The following is a 15,933-nucleotide window of genomic DNA, read 5'->3' as shown; positions in this document are numbered from 1 at the left end:
AAACGCTTCCTGATTACCGGTTTGTCCATTCAGTGCTATTGCCTTCAGTAAAATATATTGTGCTTGTCCATCTGAATTTAGTGCTTTTATATACTAATACTAAATAACACACGCTACTTACAGTCTCTCCTTTGCTCTTCGTGTTTAAGGAAGAATGTAGTTTGGTGACAAGATGCAAATTAGATGTGTTGTTGGAATGTTCTTTTAGTTATAATAAGCAGAGCGATTAGATTTTTTTTCGAGAAAACGCAAGTGATTTTGCGTTTCATTGCGTTGAAAAGATAGAGTTTGGTTACAACCCTCCTAGGAGAGCGAGTTCAGGCAGGGACACCTTCACGCCACCGAAAAAGACCCTAAAACATTCGTTTCTTCATCATACATGTTACTTGTGCTGCCCTGGTCGATATTTTCCTAACATTAGGTTTCTTGTCCATCTCTGTTGCAGCTATAGCTGAACTTCTTGACAATGCAGTTGATGAGGTTTGCAAAGTTCCATACATTTAGCTCCTACACAGCTTGTTACTGGGCGAATTTTATATGAATATAAATAATCATCTTCTGATATGGTTTCTCAGATTTGCAATGGAGCCACATTCATAAAAGTGGATAAAAGCATCAATTTAAAAGACAGTAGCCCAATGCTGGTTTTCCAAGGTACCCATATTAAACACAAAACATGAAACTGTAATATGATTAGTGGAATAGGTTGATCAATACAATTTCTTTCACCAAGTTCTGCTAACTTGGAGCCACTGTCACAGACGATGGAGGAGGAATGGATCCTGAAGGTGTACGGCAATGCATAAGTTTAGGATTCTCAACCAAGAAATCAAAGACAACCATTGGCCAGTGTATGAGTTCTGTACTTCTGTTTGAATTGGAATATTTTATTACTCTGCTAATTTATTTCGGCTTTGAAGATGCATACTCCATGCTAATTTTCCAGAATTTCACTTTGAGAATTGCGCACTCTGATAGAGAAAGCCTAGTAAATGAGGAAACTGGAATTGCAAGAATTATGTGATAATAATGTTCTTACATTCAGCATACTGCGTACCATCATAGTGTACTTTAATCCCTTTCAATACCTCGTGCATTTATGATATTGTGTTGTACTGTTGAATAGAATAGCACACCATTTGATGGAAGTTCTGAGAGGCTTGAATCGAGTTGTTACGGGTTAAATGCTCTTCATTTTTCTGTTAGCTTATATTGATGAACTTATGGTATAGTGTGTAAGCCTGTATGTATGCACTGATTATTTTTCATTCGAGCCTTAAAGGGTAGCTAGAAACCCGGATGTCTAAAGTTAGGTATATGATTCACCAAATTAAATTATGGACTGATCCCTCATCGATAACACAATTTTTTGGACTTATATTCCACAGTAGTTCTGGGCTCACCTCACAAAAAATAGAATGACCTTTACTTTAATAGTTTAATTACCATTTCGTACTCGGTATGAAACAGGTGTATGGTTCACCAAATTAAATACTGGACTGATCCCTCATCGGTAGCAATATTTTTTAGACTTATATTCCACTGTAGTTCTTGGCTCACTTAAAAAAATTGGAATGACCTTTACTTTAATAGTTTAATTACCAATTCACACTAGGTATGAAATGTTTCTGCAAACCCAAACCTAAAGTAAATGTTTTAGAGTTTTAGTTCAACTAAATATTTAAGAAACTTTATCTTCACCTATTATCTAGCAGCATTGCTTCATTTTCCTTTCTAAAACATTTGTTATGTCTATCAATTATTAAGTTCCTACCTTTGTCAATACACAGATGGAAATGGCTTTAAGACAAGCACAATGAGACTTGGTGCTGATGCAATTGTTTTTACTCGTGCAATCCGTGGGAGGTAGATAATCTTCATTCCAGTCATTATTGATTTTTTCTAAATTTTATGGCATTTGTTGGATTCTGTGTATTTATCAGTGATTAACACAATCTTCTTTCTCCTCAGTAATGTTACCTTGAGTGTTGGCTTGCTCTCATACACTTTCTTGAGGAGAACAATGAAGGATGACATAGTTGTCCCTGTGGTATGTCATGTTAGATTAGTACTTTAGTGGTGTATCGTTCTTGCAGCTTTCTCTCAGGAGCTGACATTTTCTATCACTGTTACAGCTCGATTTTCAAATCCAAGATGGCCACATTGTGCCTTTGGTGTATGGTTCACAAGGTGATTGGGATAGTAGCTTGAAGATAATACTTGATTGGTCCCCCTTTTCTTCAATGGAAGAACTGCTACAGCAGGTGGCATTCGTCCCAGACAGTATTTTACTATTTAGCCCATTCTGCAGTCGTATTTTGAGATCAAGTAGTGAGTCTTCACAACCAGTATGTTTGATCTTTCATGAACGAGTTAGCCAAATGTTTTTAGGTGCAAAGGCATGATATTAAAGGTGCAAATTTTCTTTCATGAACGAGTGTCTCCTCTTGTTCAGCTCACATGTAAAATCGATCAAATTCTTTCAACAAACTGTGATAAAACAGAAAGAAAATTGTCATTGTTGTGTTGAACTCTTCTTGACATACTTATAGTTATCTATTTTTATTTTGATGGAACTTCCATCATTTAGCATATATATTCAAGAAAGCTGAAAATATATAGAAGAAATAGAGTTCTTTTTTTGGAAATTTAGATGCAAAGCAGCAATCGAGCATCTTAGTGCGCTGTATATATGTTTTAGAAGCCTCCAAGCTCTCCCTCAAAACAAATCCATGTTGGGCAAGGCAAGGCAAGGCAAGGGTGGTTAAGTGGACCAAAGATGTATTGGTATTCGTATAATCCAGATTGGCACGCTGGAGCTGATACATAGACATTTTCCATAAGCAGTGTGCTCTTGTTTAGGCAACATCTAACTCAGCATATTGTCTAGAGCAAACTAACAACAAATAGAATATTTCTAGTTTTGCAGTTCTAGTCTTAATTTCTTTATTCCAAAATGGCACCGTGAATGATTTTTAATGCTATATAACACTTAGGCTTTACTTAGTTGGTGTTCTTTAATGGATAGTTTAGTCGGTTATCACATTTTCTGAATCTATACCATTATGACCATAACAATTGCACAGTGATATATTCTTTACCTAGGCAACCGACTCTTTATATGTGCACATATTGATAAATTCCTTGTCTGTTCAGTTCAAGGATATTGAGAGCCATGGAACTAAGGTGGTGATATATGATCTATGGATGAATGATGATGGCCTTTTAGAACTTGACTTCGATGATGACGATGAGGTAAATATTCCTGCAGTTTATGTTTCAAGTACAACACATTACCTTCATTCTTGTAGAGAATATTTAAACAAGCATTTGAATTTGTTTTATGAAGCAAACATCGTTGCTGATGGGAATCCTGTGATTTTAGATAATTATCAACGCCATCTTTATCCAGTTAGCACCACAAACTAGGGGAGACTAGAGCAGAACTATTTTCCCATTTCAACACTCCCCCCCCCCCCCCCCATGTGCAGTGAAATCTGCTGTTTTAGAAGTCTGAATTGGTGTTGACATCGGTGATGATGATGTATGCTGCTCCCTTCTCCATCCAACCCGTCCCATAACAACTACCATCTACAGGCGGGCCCCAAGACCTATGCTGTTCCTTGCTATCCTACGTCTTTCTTGATCTCCTAACAAATCGGAATAACTAGGCTGTTCCTTGATTTTCCTAACAATCACCAAATGAGGCCATGCTGCCCATGTCTCCTAAACCAAGCAAGCCCTGTGTCTCTGAAGTATTTGTTCACTGCTGCCTGCTGCGATGGAGACATGTCCAGCGATACCGCACTACCCACATCTACCGAACCAAGCAAGGCCATGCCACCAACGTTTCTCTCTGTATGCCGTTGCCTGCCATGCCGCTGACATGTCCACCAAGGGGCACTGATCCATTGAGATCATGATGAGCAGCAAATATGGCAAACAGGGCCGTCTCCGGAAATTAGAGGCCCGGTGCGAAATGCAAAATGGGGCCCTAAAATTAATAAAAGACTCGCACAACCCTACGAGTTGAAGATCAGTCTTTTTTTACAACAATGAGCTTTTACGAGTTGAGGATCAGTCTTTTTTTTACAACAATGGGCTTTTACGAGTTGAAGATCAGTCTTTTTTTACTGAAAAATTATGTATTGTTTCAAAATGAACAACAAATGAGCTACATTTCACATGATCAAATTAAACCGTCATCATCAATAGCTGAAATTATTGGAACTATAAACCGAATTATATCTTCTGACAAGCATAAGAGGAATAATGTATATATCTAAAATTAAAAGTCGTGACATTGACAAAAGTGGCGAGTTTCATCTAAATCTAAGTATGCATCAGGTGGGTTTGGGTAAGTCATATGGAAAAACTAAAACAATGGATTTCCTTTTATATGCACTGGAACCAAGAGGTTCAGTTTAGAAATTGACAGGGTTATCGATCTAAATATACATGCTAGTTCTTTTCCTTGCTCTTCTCAGCTAACCTGGTAGTGCCTCCTAATTACTAATTCAAAGCCAGGGCCTGTAATTAGGACCAAATTCCAGCCATAAGATGAGAGCAAATGAACAAGACAGAAGGAATTCTATCACCAATCACAGGGAAGGGGGCCATGGAAATTAGCAATAGCCATGTGGTGGTGTCAGTATAAAACCAAACGAAATACTCGATGGACTACAAAATACTCGATGGACTATGTGAGAGCATCAGGGAAGGGAGACGCACCGCCTTGCTCCTGTTTCTTGGCAATGAACTATAGGAGCGGCGCAACAACAATACTCCAGTGCTCCATGGACCTGATCTTTGACATCCCCGCCCTAGGATGCACCTTAGAAATCCCGGATGGCGTCCGTGCTGCCGCCACGGTCAGGCGACCACGCTGTCCCTCTAGGGTTTTTGTTTCACACGATCAGGTGTGACCGCGTTGATTGAAAGTATTGGTTCGGGAAGATCTGGTCGTGGCCAGAAGTGACGGAGTCACACAAATTCAGTTAGTTGGACCGGGCATTCACCGGCACTTAACCCCTTCGCCAACGAGGCCCAAGACTCAGGTCCATCTTCCTTCCTCCTTCTCCAGCGACATCAAACAGTTACGCGTTCTAACTTCTAAATTCCATGGCGACACACACTACATGCGTAGGATTTGGGGGCCCTTTGCGGTCGCCCACCTCGCACTCCCTCATCGACGGCCCTGATGGCAAACCTCTGAGCCCACCCTCGTGCATTGCCATTTAGCATGGTTGAGAGACACCTCATGACTGACAAAAGCAATGGGTTGCTTCGTCCAGTTAATCCTTTCTTCGAAAAACAAACGGAGATGGTGCATAATGCAAATGAAGAATGATTCTCCGTTTCATTTCTGTGGAAACCACCTTGCTGATCTGTGCAATGTTAAGGGAATAGGGATAATTTTCCGTGAGTTGCATGCCCTCTGTGGAACTGGTGTTCATTCTAGGAAACTATGTGTGCGTACAGAAGTACATGTACTGTTGTTGTATTCTTATAGCAGAGTAGGCTACTTGTGCATGTGTTGACAATTTTATGCGAAATCGACAACTGAGCATGAATTATTGTTGTTCTTTACTTGCAACATATAGCTGCGTTTCACATTTAGACAGGTACATACTAATGATGAGACAATAAAATATTGTTATTTAAAACTTGAGTTGTGGCAGAGCATGGCGACATGCCTTCACATTCTTGTACCGATTGAAATGCTTATACCTTGTTGCTCAATTTCAGGACATATTACTTAGAGATCAAGCTAAAGCTACTGCGGGGACGACAAAGATCCAAAAAGAAATTATTGAGCAACATATATCCCACAGACTCAGATTCTCTTTGCGCGTAGGTTCTATTTCTGTACATTCTATTTTTACCCCTATCTGCATATGACTAGTAATTTGTGTTTGTCAATTTGCAGGCGTATACTTCCATCCTTTATCTTAAGAAATATGCGAACTTCCAAATTATATTAAGGGGAAAAGTGGTTGAACATATAAGTGTTGCCCATGATCTGAAGTTTAAGAAAGTATTTACTTACAAGCCTCAAGTTACGCATGATTCTCAAGTGGTAAGTAAATGTGTATAACAGGCACATGTATTTGTATATCTGAGCACATGTGCTATTATTATTTTGACAAATTTAAAATATAGGGCTTGAAGTTTTAAAATATCTTCCCAAAGAAACTTGCATGCCAGTATTAAATGATGACCATGTATTTGCAACATTCTATAAAAAAGCTGAGTTGATTTGTATTCAACACTAAAGTTCCAGTAAAAACTTGCATATAGATATTAGAATGGCCTATATATTTGCATCATTTGGTGAAAAAAATAGTTGATTTTAATTACTCCCTCCGTCTGGTGAAGAGTGTACATATAGATATTTTAGGACAAATTATGAAGTGGAGTAAAAAATGCATTAGAAAGGTGCAAGCCACCATCTCTCCTCTTTAATTATTCAACCCCAATGAGTTAAGTGCATGTAAAAATTAAGAAGACTATGTGTAGAATGTTATTGGTCTTGATTACCGTGTGATGAAAGAGAAGCATTTCTTCCTACTTTAAAGTGCATTGGAAAGATAAAAGTACACTCTTTTGTGGACAAATTTTAAAGCCAAACGTACACTCTTCACCGGACGGAGGGAGTAAGCACTAAGATGACAAGCCTGCCAAAAGGTTTATATGCCCTATTTTTTTTCACATAGGCCAATTTTTTTGAAATTCTGCACGGAACTTTGCAGCTGCTAATGGATGAGATTTTTATTGTTGAGCAGGGCTCAGGTTGCTCACTTGAGGTTATCATGTATAAATTGTAATATAGCCATTTGGCCTCACCTTGAGATTATCATTTATAATAGTCATTTCTTCCATGTGCTACTCTCTATTTCAGAATAGTCTGCATTTAATACCATTGATACTTTTTGCTAACTGTTATCATGCCTATGTTGGCTTTCCTCTTAGATTCCATTTTTTGGTCTGTTCGAGCGCATTGTAGTTACAGAAACAGCCACTTCCGTCTGAAACTGCATTTTTTCTGAAACTGTAGGTCTCAGTGAAGGTAGATGTTGGATTTGCCAAGGAGGCACCAGTTTTGGGCATTTTTGGGATGAATGTCTACCATAAAAATCGACTAATAATGGTAACCACTCTATCCAGTTCTGGGATGTTTGTTTATTTTTTTCTTCCTATTATGTGTTATGCTGCTTGAATCTCAGCATGTAGGCAGGGTTTGTCCTGCAGTCTAGTGAGAACTTGGTGTTATCTAATGGACCGGTGTGTCAGACTGACTAGATAGATGTACTGGCTGTTTAATAGTGAGAACTTAGTGGACCATTTTTTGACCATCAGGCAACATAGGTTACTCGCTGTGCTACTTTGCAATGAAAGTGCCTTTGTTACACATTCTCCTCAAGATTTAAGCAGTGAATTCGTGGAAATACTAGAATGATAAAAGGATTCTTCTGTGATCACTACTAATACTTATTTTTGTGTGTGAGAGTGATCATTTTTAGAAAACATGTGTGTGCATGTGGTCCTGGTTGATGTCTTCTTACTTGTACAGAGGACCAGAATTTTAAGAGATTTGTTTGTTCTTTGTAGACAATGATAGTGAGTATTTGAACTGATGCGAAGCCATTTTCGGGACTTAGAATATAATGTAGGCATGGATTATGAGTCCAAGGACTAGTCAAGACTAGTCTATGAGTCCCAACTCCAGGGCCGACTACACCTCAGTGTCGACTAGTCTATGAGTCGCAACTTCAGTGTCGGCTTGTGACGATTAGTCATGATTAGTCTATTAGTCTCAACCTCGAAACGACTCGTCGACTCTTCGACTCGTAAACCTTGAATGTAGGTAGATGCTATCATGCTAATGTTGAATTCTACAACCAGTTATTTCCCTCTTATCTTCCTAGCGAAACATTGATAATCCCATAGCGTTATTGTCTTATTGTTTTTGTATCTGATAGTAGCAAAAAGCAAAAATGTTATCAATATTTACTGGCATGTGTCTAGTTGTTACAGTAATGCGACCAACCGAAGTCAATTTAATTTATACAGGATTTTGTAAGTGCTTGGTTGTTGTTGTTATTGTTGTAGGATTTTGTAAGTGCTAAGCCATTTTCAAGACTCGGAATGCATTTGTCTTTTAGAAAAGGATAAGCATCATGACTCATTGTATCGTAGTTCTGAGAAAATGTTATGTACTATAAGCCTAAGCCCCCACAGCCGGAAAACCGAAGAAGGCCCTATAGCTAATAAAAGCAGCTGCAATTTACTTGCACCTGCTGTAACCTGATACTTTGCCTCTGATTTGATTGTCTCGAGAAGGTCACTTGAAGGCAAATGTAGCGCTGTGAAAGGTACAGGCACTCCTTTGCTTCCAGATCCACCAAGCGGTGAGCTGGATGAAGGAGCAAGTCCCGTGACTTAGCCTGGACGGGGTGATCCGATCACCGCCTTACACCAGGTGAACACAGTGCTGGCCTTCTGGGGGGGGGGGGGGGGGATCCAAGGCAGTGCCTCATCCCATAATGGCGGAAAAGTTACAAATATTTCTTGCATCTGCAGTTCCTATCATAACTTTCGTTCTTCCTTTTTTTTGTTGTCGAACATGATGGGTTGAGATGTAAAAATGTGTATCACCATTCAGCATATGTTTTTGACATATTAAGGTTCTGAGCTGGAGCTTACCATCTAAAACGTACAATTTTAGCGATTCAGTTGTCGAAATACAAACTTATTTTGTGTACAAAAATATATATCTGCATGACAAGTTGGCCGTAACTTATTTTCTTTATTAAAAAATTATCCTTTGCAGCCCTTCTGGAAGGTTCTTCAGGAAGGATCTAGCAGAGGGAGGAGTGTTGTAGGTGAGTTTTATATGTGAAATACTTTCACAAGTGTTACTTTTCTTTTCCTCTGGGATGACACTCATCATGGTTTTTAGGTGTACTTGAGGCAAATTTTATTGAACCGGCACATGACAAACAGGATTTTGAGAGGACTCCACTATTCATTCGTCTGGAAACTAAACTTAGACAAATTATCATTGAGTACTGGTACGTGTCTTGGGATGCTCAATCTAAAATGAAGATAGCGCATCATGCCTATATTCTCTCATAGTTATCAAGGAGATTAAAACCACATTTTAAATACTTAACCAGCTTCATATTAAAGAAGAAACATGTTGCTGATCTCTTTTGTCATATTTAGTGCCTTCTTATTGAGTAATTCGCTTCTGAGCACGGGCTCAGATGCTCCCGCTGACGAAAAAAAAAATACTAAAAAAATTCAAAAAAATCCAATTTTTTTTTGAGTAGTAGACAATTTGATGCGCAAGGTCCGCTCCAAATTTCATATCATTTGGACATTCGAGCATCTCTCAGCAAAAAAGACAAATTGGGTAAAAAAAATTGTAAACAGTTAACCTTTTTCACAGACCCAGATTTTGTCTTTTTTGTTGAGAGCGCCTCAGATCCCCAAATGAACTCAAAATTTGAGCGGGCCTCGCACATCTAATTATCTACCACATAAAAAAATTTGGATTATTTTGAATTTTTTTTGTATTTGTTTTGATTTTTTCCGTCGGCCCGGGTGCAGATGCACCCGAGAGCCAAAACGCCGCACCCCTTCTTATTTTGTTTTATTTAACTGTTTACACATTTTTGTTTTTTTATTAAACTGTTTACTGTTGGGTCAATACCTGGGATTGGGAAGTGGACTGTATTTGGTGTTACCACATGTACTGTGTCTTGTGTGGTAATACCACATACCATGGGTATGTTGCATGCTGCCGTGTGTCCTCATTCTGCTTTGTATAATGTAGTTTCCTGCAATAATGGTGTATTTGCAGGAAAAACAACTGTCATTTGATAGGTTACCAGCCAATGAATCCACAATTAAAAACACAGTATAAAGCTGCCAAAGCTCCAGGTGGTCCTGGACATCAGTTTCAGAAGAAATCGTCTACTGCTCAGAGGATTGGAGCACATTCATCAAATTTGCTACCGGAAACATATGATGACACAGCAGTCTTTGGATTGTCAGCTAATGGTGCAGGTATATGACCAGCCCTATACAATGGTTCCTCTTTTTGCCTTTGATCATTATACTAGAATGTGAGTTCATGCTGTGTGCTATGCTGCCAAGAGGTATTTCACTCTCTTCCAGTCCTACTTGGATGCATGCAGTTTCAGGAAGTTTTTTTTTCGAGAAAACGCAAAAGACTTTGCGTTTCATTGTATTGAGAAGAGGGCGGGACAACCTCCTAAGAGGCTAGTACAACGGTGTTACAAACGGATCAATGCACGTCCCAGGAGGGTGGCAGGGTGACCCTAAGCCCTTTGTCCCCTGCCTTTGCCCAATTCCTGGACTCATCCTTGATCGCATCGGCGAGCTCAACTAGCGATGGGGTTACATGGTCAAAAACACACGCGTTCCTATGCTTCCAGATCATCCAAGGCACGAGAAGCGCAATCGAGGCCAGCGCTTTGCGGAGCGGGTGTGGCGTGGCATCACGAGCGCGCAGCCACCAGTCCTGAAGCGTGGCGTCCTGGTCGGGCACCGGTGCCGGGAGTCGCAGCCAAGACATAATCCCGTGCCAAGTCTGCTTCGCGAATGGGCAAGAGAGCAGCAGGTGTTGTATCGTCTTCGGTTCTTGGTCGCAAAGCAGGCACCGAGGGTGATGCGTTAAGCCATGGCGAGCAAGGCGCTCAGCAGTCCAGCAGCGGTCCTGATTAGCGAGCCAGTGGAAGAACTTGACCTTCGAAGGGGCCCAACCCTTCCAGATCAACTTCCACGACCGGCAAGTGATAGATCCGTGGAAGGTGGCTAGATAGCAGGACCTGGCTGAGTAGCTGCCGCTGGCTGTCCACTTCCAGGAAAGCGTGTCCGGCTCTGAGGAGAGGGTGATGCTGGACACCAGCAGCCAAATCTGGAGATACTGCCCGATCTCCTGGAGGCCAAGAGTGCCGTGAATGTCCCTCGCCCAAGCATTGCCGGCGATGCCCTCCGCCACCGTCCGGGACTTTCTGCGATGTTTGGGGATGCACAAGTACAGCGAGGGCGCGTGCTCGCGGATGGAGAGGCCGAGGAGCCATCGGTCCTCCCAGAAAAGCGTTGTCGATCCGTCTCCAATCTGCATGGTGGTGGAGGCATAGAAGAGGCAGTACTCCTCGGGGGTGAACTGCAGGTCCAGGCCATGCCATGCGCGGCTAGTGTCCGTCCGCGAGAGCCATAGCCATCGGAGCCTAAGGGCAAGCCCCGTGCGCTCTAGGTCGCGGACGCCCAGGCCGCCGTACTCAAGCGGTCGGCATACCCGGCGCCAGTTCACGTGGCAGTGCCCACCGTGAGCAGCCTCGCGTCCGGCCCAAAGGAACCCACGCTGAATCTTCTCGAGCTGCTTCAGGGTTTTCTTCGGAGGTGCTAGGGCGAGCATTTGGTGAATGGGGATGGTGCTAAGCACAGACTTGACGAGCGCCAGCCGCCCGACCTTGTTCATGAGCCATGCCTTCCACGATGGGAGGCGGCCGGCCAGCTTGTCGACAAGAGGTTGCATCTGAGCTGCGGAGGGGCGGCGCGTGGAGAGGGGGATACCCAGATACGTGATGGGCAGAGCCGCCGTCTGGCAGCCAAGAATCGCTAGCGATTTAGCGGTCGTAATTCACGTGCAGGCCGGAGGCGGAGCCAAAGAATCTCCATGAAGTGCTGTGGCAGAGCTCTTGCCATAGTTCACGTGCAGGCCGGAGGCGGAGCCAAAGACCCCTAAGATGCCCTTCACAGCGAGGACCTCGTCGGTCGAGGCGTGACAGAACAACATCACATCATCGGCGTAAAGCGAGATAGCCGGGATGTTGCGTCGGGGGTGGAGTCTCCGGAGAATGCCGGCCTGGAGCGCCCGTTGCATGAGGCGGCTGAGCGTGTCGACGGCCAGGACGAAGAGTTGCGGGGATGTCGAGTCACCCTGTCTCAACCCGCGGCGGTGCCAGATCGGGGGTCCCGGCACGCCATTGAGCAAGACGCGGGTGCTGGCCGAGGAGAGGAGGATGGCCAGGCACTCCCGGAACCTCGCTCCGAAGCCATATTGGCGCAAGGCCTCGAAGAGGAAGGGCCATGATATGGAGTCGAAGGCCCGGGTGAGGTCGAGCTTGAGCATGATCCTCGGCGCGCCCAGTTGGTGCAGGAGCTTGAGGGATTGCCGGACTAGGATGAAGTTGTCGTGGAGGGTACGTCTGGTGATGAAAGCATTCTGATAGCGGCTCACTAGGCCGTTGAGCATCGGAGCCAAGCGCAAGGAGAGGACCTTCGCGAAGAGCTTAGCCACAATATGTATCAGGCAGATCGGCCGGTAGTCGCCAAGCTTGTGAGCATCGGCGCGCTTTGGCAGCAAGGTGAGCAGTGCTTGGTTGAGCTTGTGGAATCCACGCCCCCTCAGCGCATAGAGCTGCTCAAAGACCTCAGGCACGTCCTGCTTAATGGTGCTCCAGCACGCTCGCAGGAACTCCGCGGTGAAGCCGTCCGGCCCTGGTGCCTTGTGTGCCGGCATGCGCCGCACAGCCTCCCATATCTCCTCGGGGCTGAACGGCACCTCTAGGACCGACAGGTCAGCTGGCTGGATGAGGTGCTCGAAGTCCAGCGTGTGGGCGCGGTCGGCCGCTGTGCCAAGCAGCCCGTCGAAGTGAGCAAAGGCCGCCTGGGCCATCTCGTCGTGCTCGCTGATCATCTGCCCATCAACAAGCAGGCTGTACACTCTGTTTTTCTACCGACAATATGTGCATTGCCTGTGGAAGAAGCTCGTGTTCGCGTCGCCGTCCGAGAGGGAGGAGATGCGAGCACGTTGCCGGGCAATCGTGCGCTCAAGCGAAGCCAAGCCCAGGTAGGATAGCTTGGTCTGCTTGCACAGCCAATCCTCCGGGGGGGGGGAGAGCGTGCGGGTCTCCATGGCTTGGTCGAGGCGCAGGATGAGCTCGCGGGAGATGGCAAGCTTGTCCCTGATGTTACCCGTGGACTTGGCGCTCCAGCTCGTGAGGGCGCGGCCCGTAGCTTGCAGGCGCCGGACCAGCCGTCTGAAAGGGTCTGGGTCGGACACCGAGCCCCAGGCCGCGGCTACCGTGTCGTGGAAGCCGTCGAGACGCATCCAAAACTCCTTGAAGTGGAAGCGTTTGTGAGCTGATGGCATGGGCGAGCAGTCCAAAAGCAAAGGGCAGTGGTCGGAGACAACGGATGCCAGGCAGTGGAGGTGACACTCGCCATGACTGTCCTCCCAGTCTGCGGTGCAGAGCACCCGGTCAAGGCGCACGAGCGTGGGAGGGGATTGCTCGTTGGACCACGTGAAGCGACGCCCATTGAGGTAAACCTCCTTGAGGGCAAGGTCGTTGATGACGCGGCGGAATCTACCCATCATGCGGTGGTTCACGTTACCCGAGCTTTTGTCCGAGGCACGACATATCAAGTTGAAGTCCCCACACAACATCCATGGGCCTGGGCTGGTATCGCGAATGTCGCGCAGCTCTTGAAGGAACAGCAGTTTGTCCTGGTCGCTTTGGGGCCCGTAGGCCGTTGTGAGCCACCAGGGATTGCCATTGGGCGCGCGCACCTTCGCAGTCACAGCGTGCTGCGTGAACTGGAGGTCAGAGAGCGTGGCAGCCCTGGTTTTCCAAGCCAGGAGAATGCCACCACGCGTGCCATCGGCCGGGAGGTAAGTGGACCCATCAAATTCAGACCCCAGCGTTTCCAGCACAACCGACGACGAGATCAAAGCCATCTTAGTTTCTTGTAGGCATACAATGGATGCGCGGGTGGTACAGAGAAGCGATCAAATCGCGCAACGCCTAGCGCGTGAGTTAAGGCCTCTAACATTCCATACAACAATCTGCAAGCCGTGATCCATGAACAAGGTGTCGACGTGTGGCGAGCGGCGCCGCTAACTCGCGCAGGCGGCAACATCGCTGGGAACAGCCGTCAGACATGCCGGAATCTCACTGTCGACGAGGGCCGCGATAGCCTGCAGGACCGGCATCTGCAGCGGCGAGGCGAATAGATCGTCGTAGGCCTTCATCGCAGCAGCGGAGATGGGCTGGTTAATGCCGACGATGCCGAGGGTGCGGAGGATCTGCACTTGGGCGCGCCTCTTGGCCCTTGGCGGCGTTGCCACAGCTGTGTGAGCAGAAGCCGGCCGTCCCCGCCGTGGGCTAAAGTTCAGGGGTGGTCGCGGTCGTTTCCCTGGAGACGGCAATGTAGCATTAAGTTGCTTCGTGGCTGCAGACAGGAATTGCCCTAACGTCCAGGAGGAGGGAGCCGGGGCTGGCCGGCTGCGAGATCGCCGCAGGGTGATCGGGGGCGAAGCAAACCGGCTCGGCGCAGGCACGCGTGGCGCGACATCAGGAGCGCCATCACGATCTGGACGTGCGGGCCGTTGCAGGATAGTGATCGGGGTTGGGCCGGGTCGGCCTGTGACTTCGCCAGTCGCTGCAGGAGTGGGCCCAAGGGAGGGCGGCCTAGGTGAGGCTGGCTCAGGGGAGGCCTGCTCAGCAGTGGGCGTCCCTGCAATGGGCTGGCATGTGGGCGGGAGCCCAGGAGCCAAATCCGACGGGACGGCGATTATGGCCAGGCTTCCCGCGCGTGACAGAGCGTAGCCCGCGCTAGCCTGCGGCGTCTGCTCCGAGGGGTTTCCCGCGCGTGGCAAAGCGCTGCCCGCGCTGGCCCGCGACGTCTGATCCGAGACGTCAGGCAGGGCCCGCGCCGCAGGGGGGTTCCGCAGCTTTGCCCCGACCGGGCATCAGGCGAGACTGGCGCGGATTGGGCGTCTGGCTGGGAATCCGGCACATGGCTGGCGAGCGTGATCTCAGCTGAAGCAGTTGTGGCCCCGATCGAATCAGCTTCCTGTACGAGGGAACGTGCGGGTCTCGAGCGGGACGGCGCTGGTTGTGGTGGGGACGCCGGAATTTGAAACGGCAGGAGGAATTGGGACGTCTCCAGCCAATCGCGGCGCGCCAGCTGTCGCCGAAGATGGGTCCGTTCTGCCGCAGACCGAGGGCTGCGCAGGTAGGTGCGCGCGGGCCCCTGACGAACCTCCCTTTTGCAGGCTGATGACGCAGTCTCTCTCTCCTTTGTTGACACGATGACGGCGGTATGTGGGTCCCTGTGGCCTGGGCCAGGCTAGCATGCCCAGCCTGGCAGGACGGGAGCCTCTCGGTGGCGCCGCCACGTCAGGCCAGGAGGCCGCCATGGCCGTACCATCAGCTCGGCCGGGACGACGCACTCGCCATGCCGGCGCGTCGATGGCCATGCCATCCGCGCGGCCGGCCGGGACCTCGTCGGCTCGTCTGCGCTTGCGGCCACGACGGCGCGCGCGGCCTGGGCCTTGGCCATTGCCCTGGCCGCGCCTGCTGCCCTCGCCTGCATTGTCACCGGCAGGCCCTCCGACCGCCTGGAGATCGTCCGACGCGCCCCTGATGCGCTCCGCCATGGTAAGCTCGATGGAGATGGGATATGACAGGGTTCTGACGGCCGGGACTTCGGAGGGCACGCGGGCCGGGAGCTGCTCGACGATAGCCAGCACCACAGCGCGCCGGATGTCGGCGGGGTCGTTGGCGCGGCCGGAGAGACGGAAGACGGCGAGGTCGTCTCGCGACCGCGTGCGGGGGTGCATCCGTTCGATCCAGCAGCTCGATCCCAGCACGTGCTCAGCCACGGAGATATGCCACGCATGAGCAGGGATGCCGCGGAGTTCCAGCTCGACGCGATATCCGAGATCATCGGCGGTGGCATGCGCCAGCTTGCACCATGGCCGCAGGGAGACGGCAAAACGCGGCGAACAGAGGATGTGCTCGCCATTGAGCCGGCCCATGGTGGCCAAGGAGGAGAAGACGCGTGCACGGTGAAGTCGCCCTCGGCGAGGTCCAACGAGCTCAGGAGCAG

The 15,933-nt window shown here is 47.5% G+C and overlaps 1 protein-coding gene across 2 annotated transcripts in view; it reads left to right on the top strand.

The window, feature by feature from the left end:
* LOC123407522 (protein MICRORCHIDIA 1-like) overlaps positions 1–15,933 on the top strand; it is a 34,406-nt gene that overhangs the window by 1,823 nt on the left and 16,650 nt on the right. For both annotated transcript variants that reach the window (XM_045100673.1, XR_006612626.1), the window contains exons 3-15: positions 446–480; positions 576–654; positions 762–851; positions 1,791–1,866; positions 1,972–2,050; positions 2,136–2,264; positions 3,157–3,255; positions 5,749–5,853; positions 5,930–6,079; positions 7,058–7,150; positions 8,834–8,885; positions 8,963–9,074; positions 9,869–10,074. In XM_045100673.1, the coding sequence (XP_044956608.1) occupies positions 446–480; positions 576–654; positions 762–851; positions 1,791–1,866; positions 1,972–2,050; positions 2,136–2,264; positions 3,157–3,255; positions 5,749–5,853; positions 5,930–6,079; positions 7,058–7,150; positions 8,834–8,885; positions 8,963–9,074; positions 9,869–10,074 (1,305 nt within the window). The remainder of the gene's footprint in view (positions 1–445; positions 481–575; positions 655–761; positions 852–1,790; positions 1,867–1,971; positions 2,051–2,135; positions 2,265–3,156; positions 3,256–5,748; positions 5,854–5,929; positions 6,080–7,057; positions 7,151–8,833; positions 8,886–8,962; positions 9,075–9,868; positions 10,075–15,933) is intronic.

This window comes from Hordeum vulgare, chromosome 7H (genome assembly GCF_904849725.1).
Source record: "Hordeum vulgare subsp. vulgare chromosome 7H, MorexV3_pseudomolecules_assembly, whole genome shotgun sequence".
In the NCBI taxonomy this organism is placed as follows: Eukaryota; Viridiplantae; Streptophyta; class Magnoliopsida; order Poales; family Poaceae; genus Hordeum; species Hordeum vulgare.
Note: the sequence above shows the minus strand (reverse complement) of the source record. Positions and strands in the feature narration are given on the sequence as shown.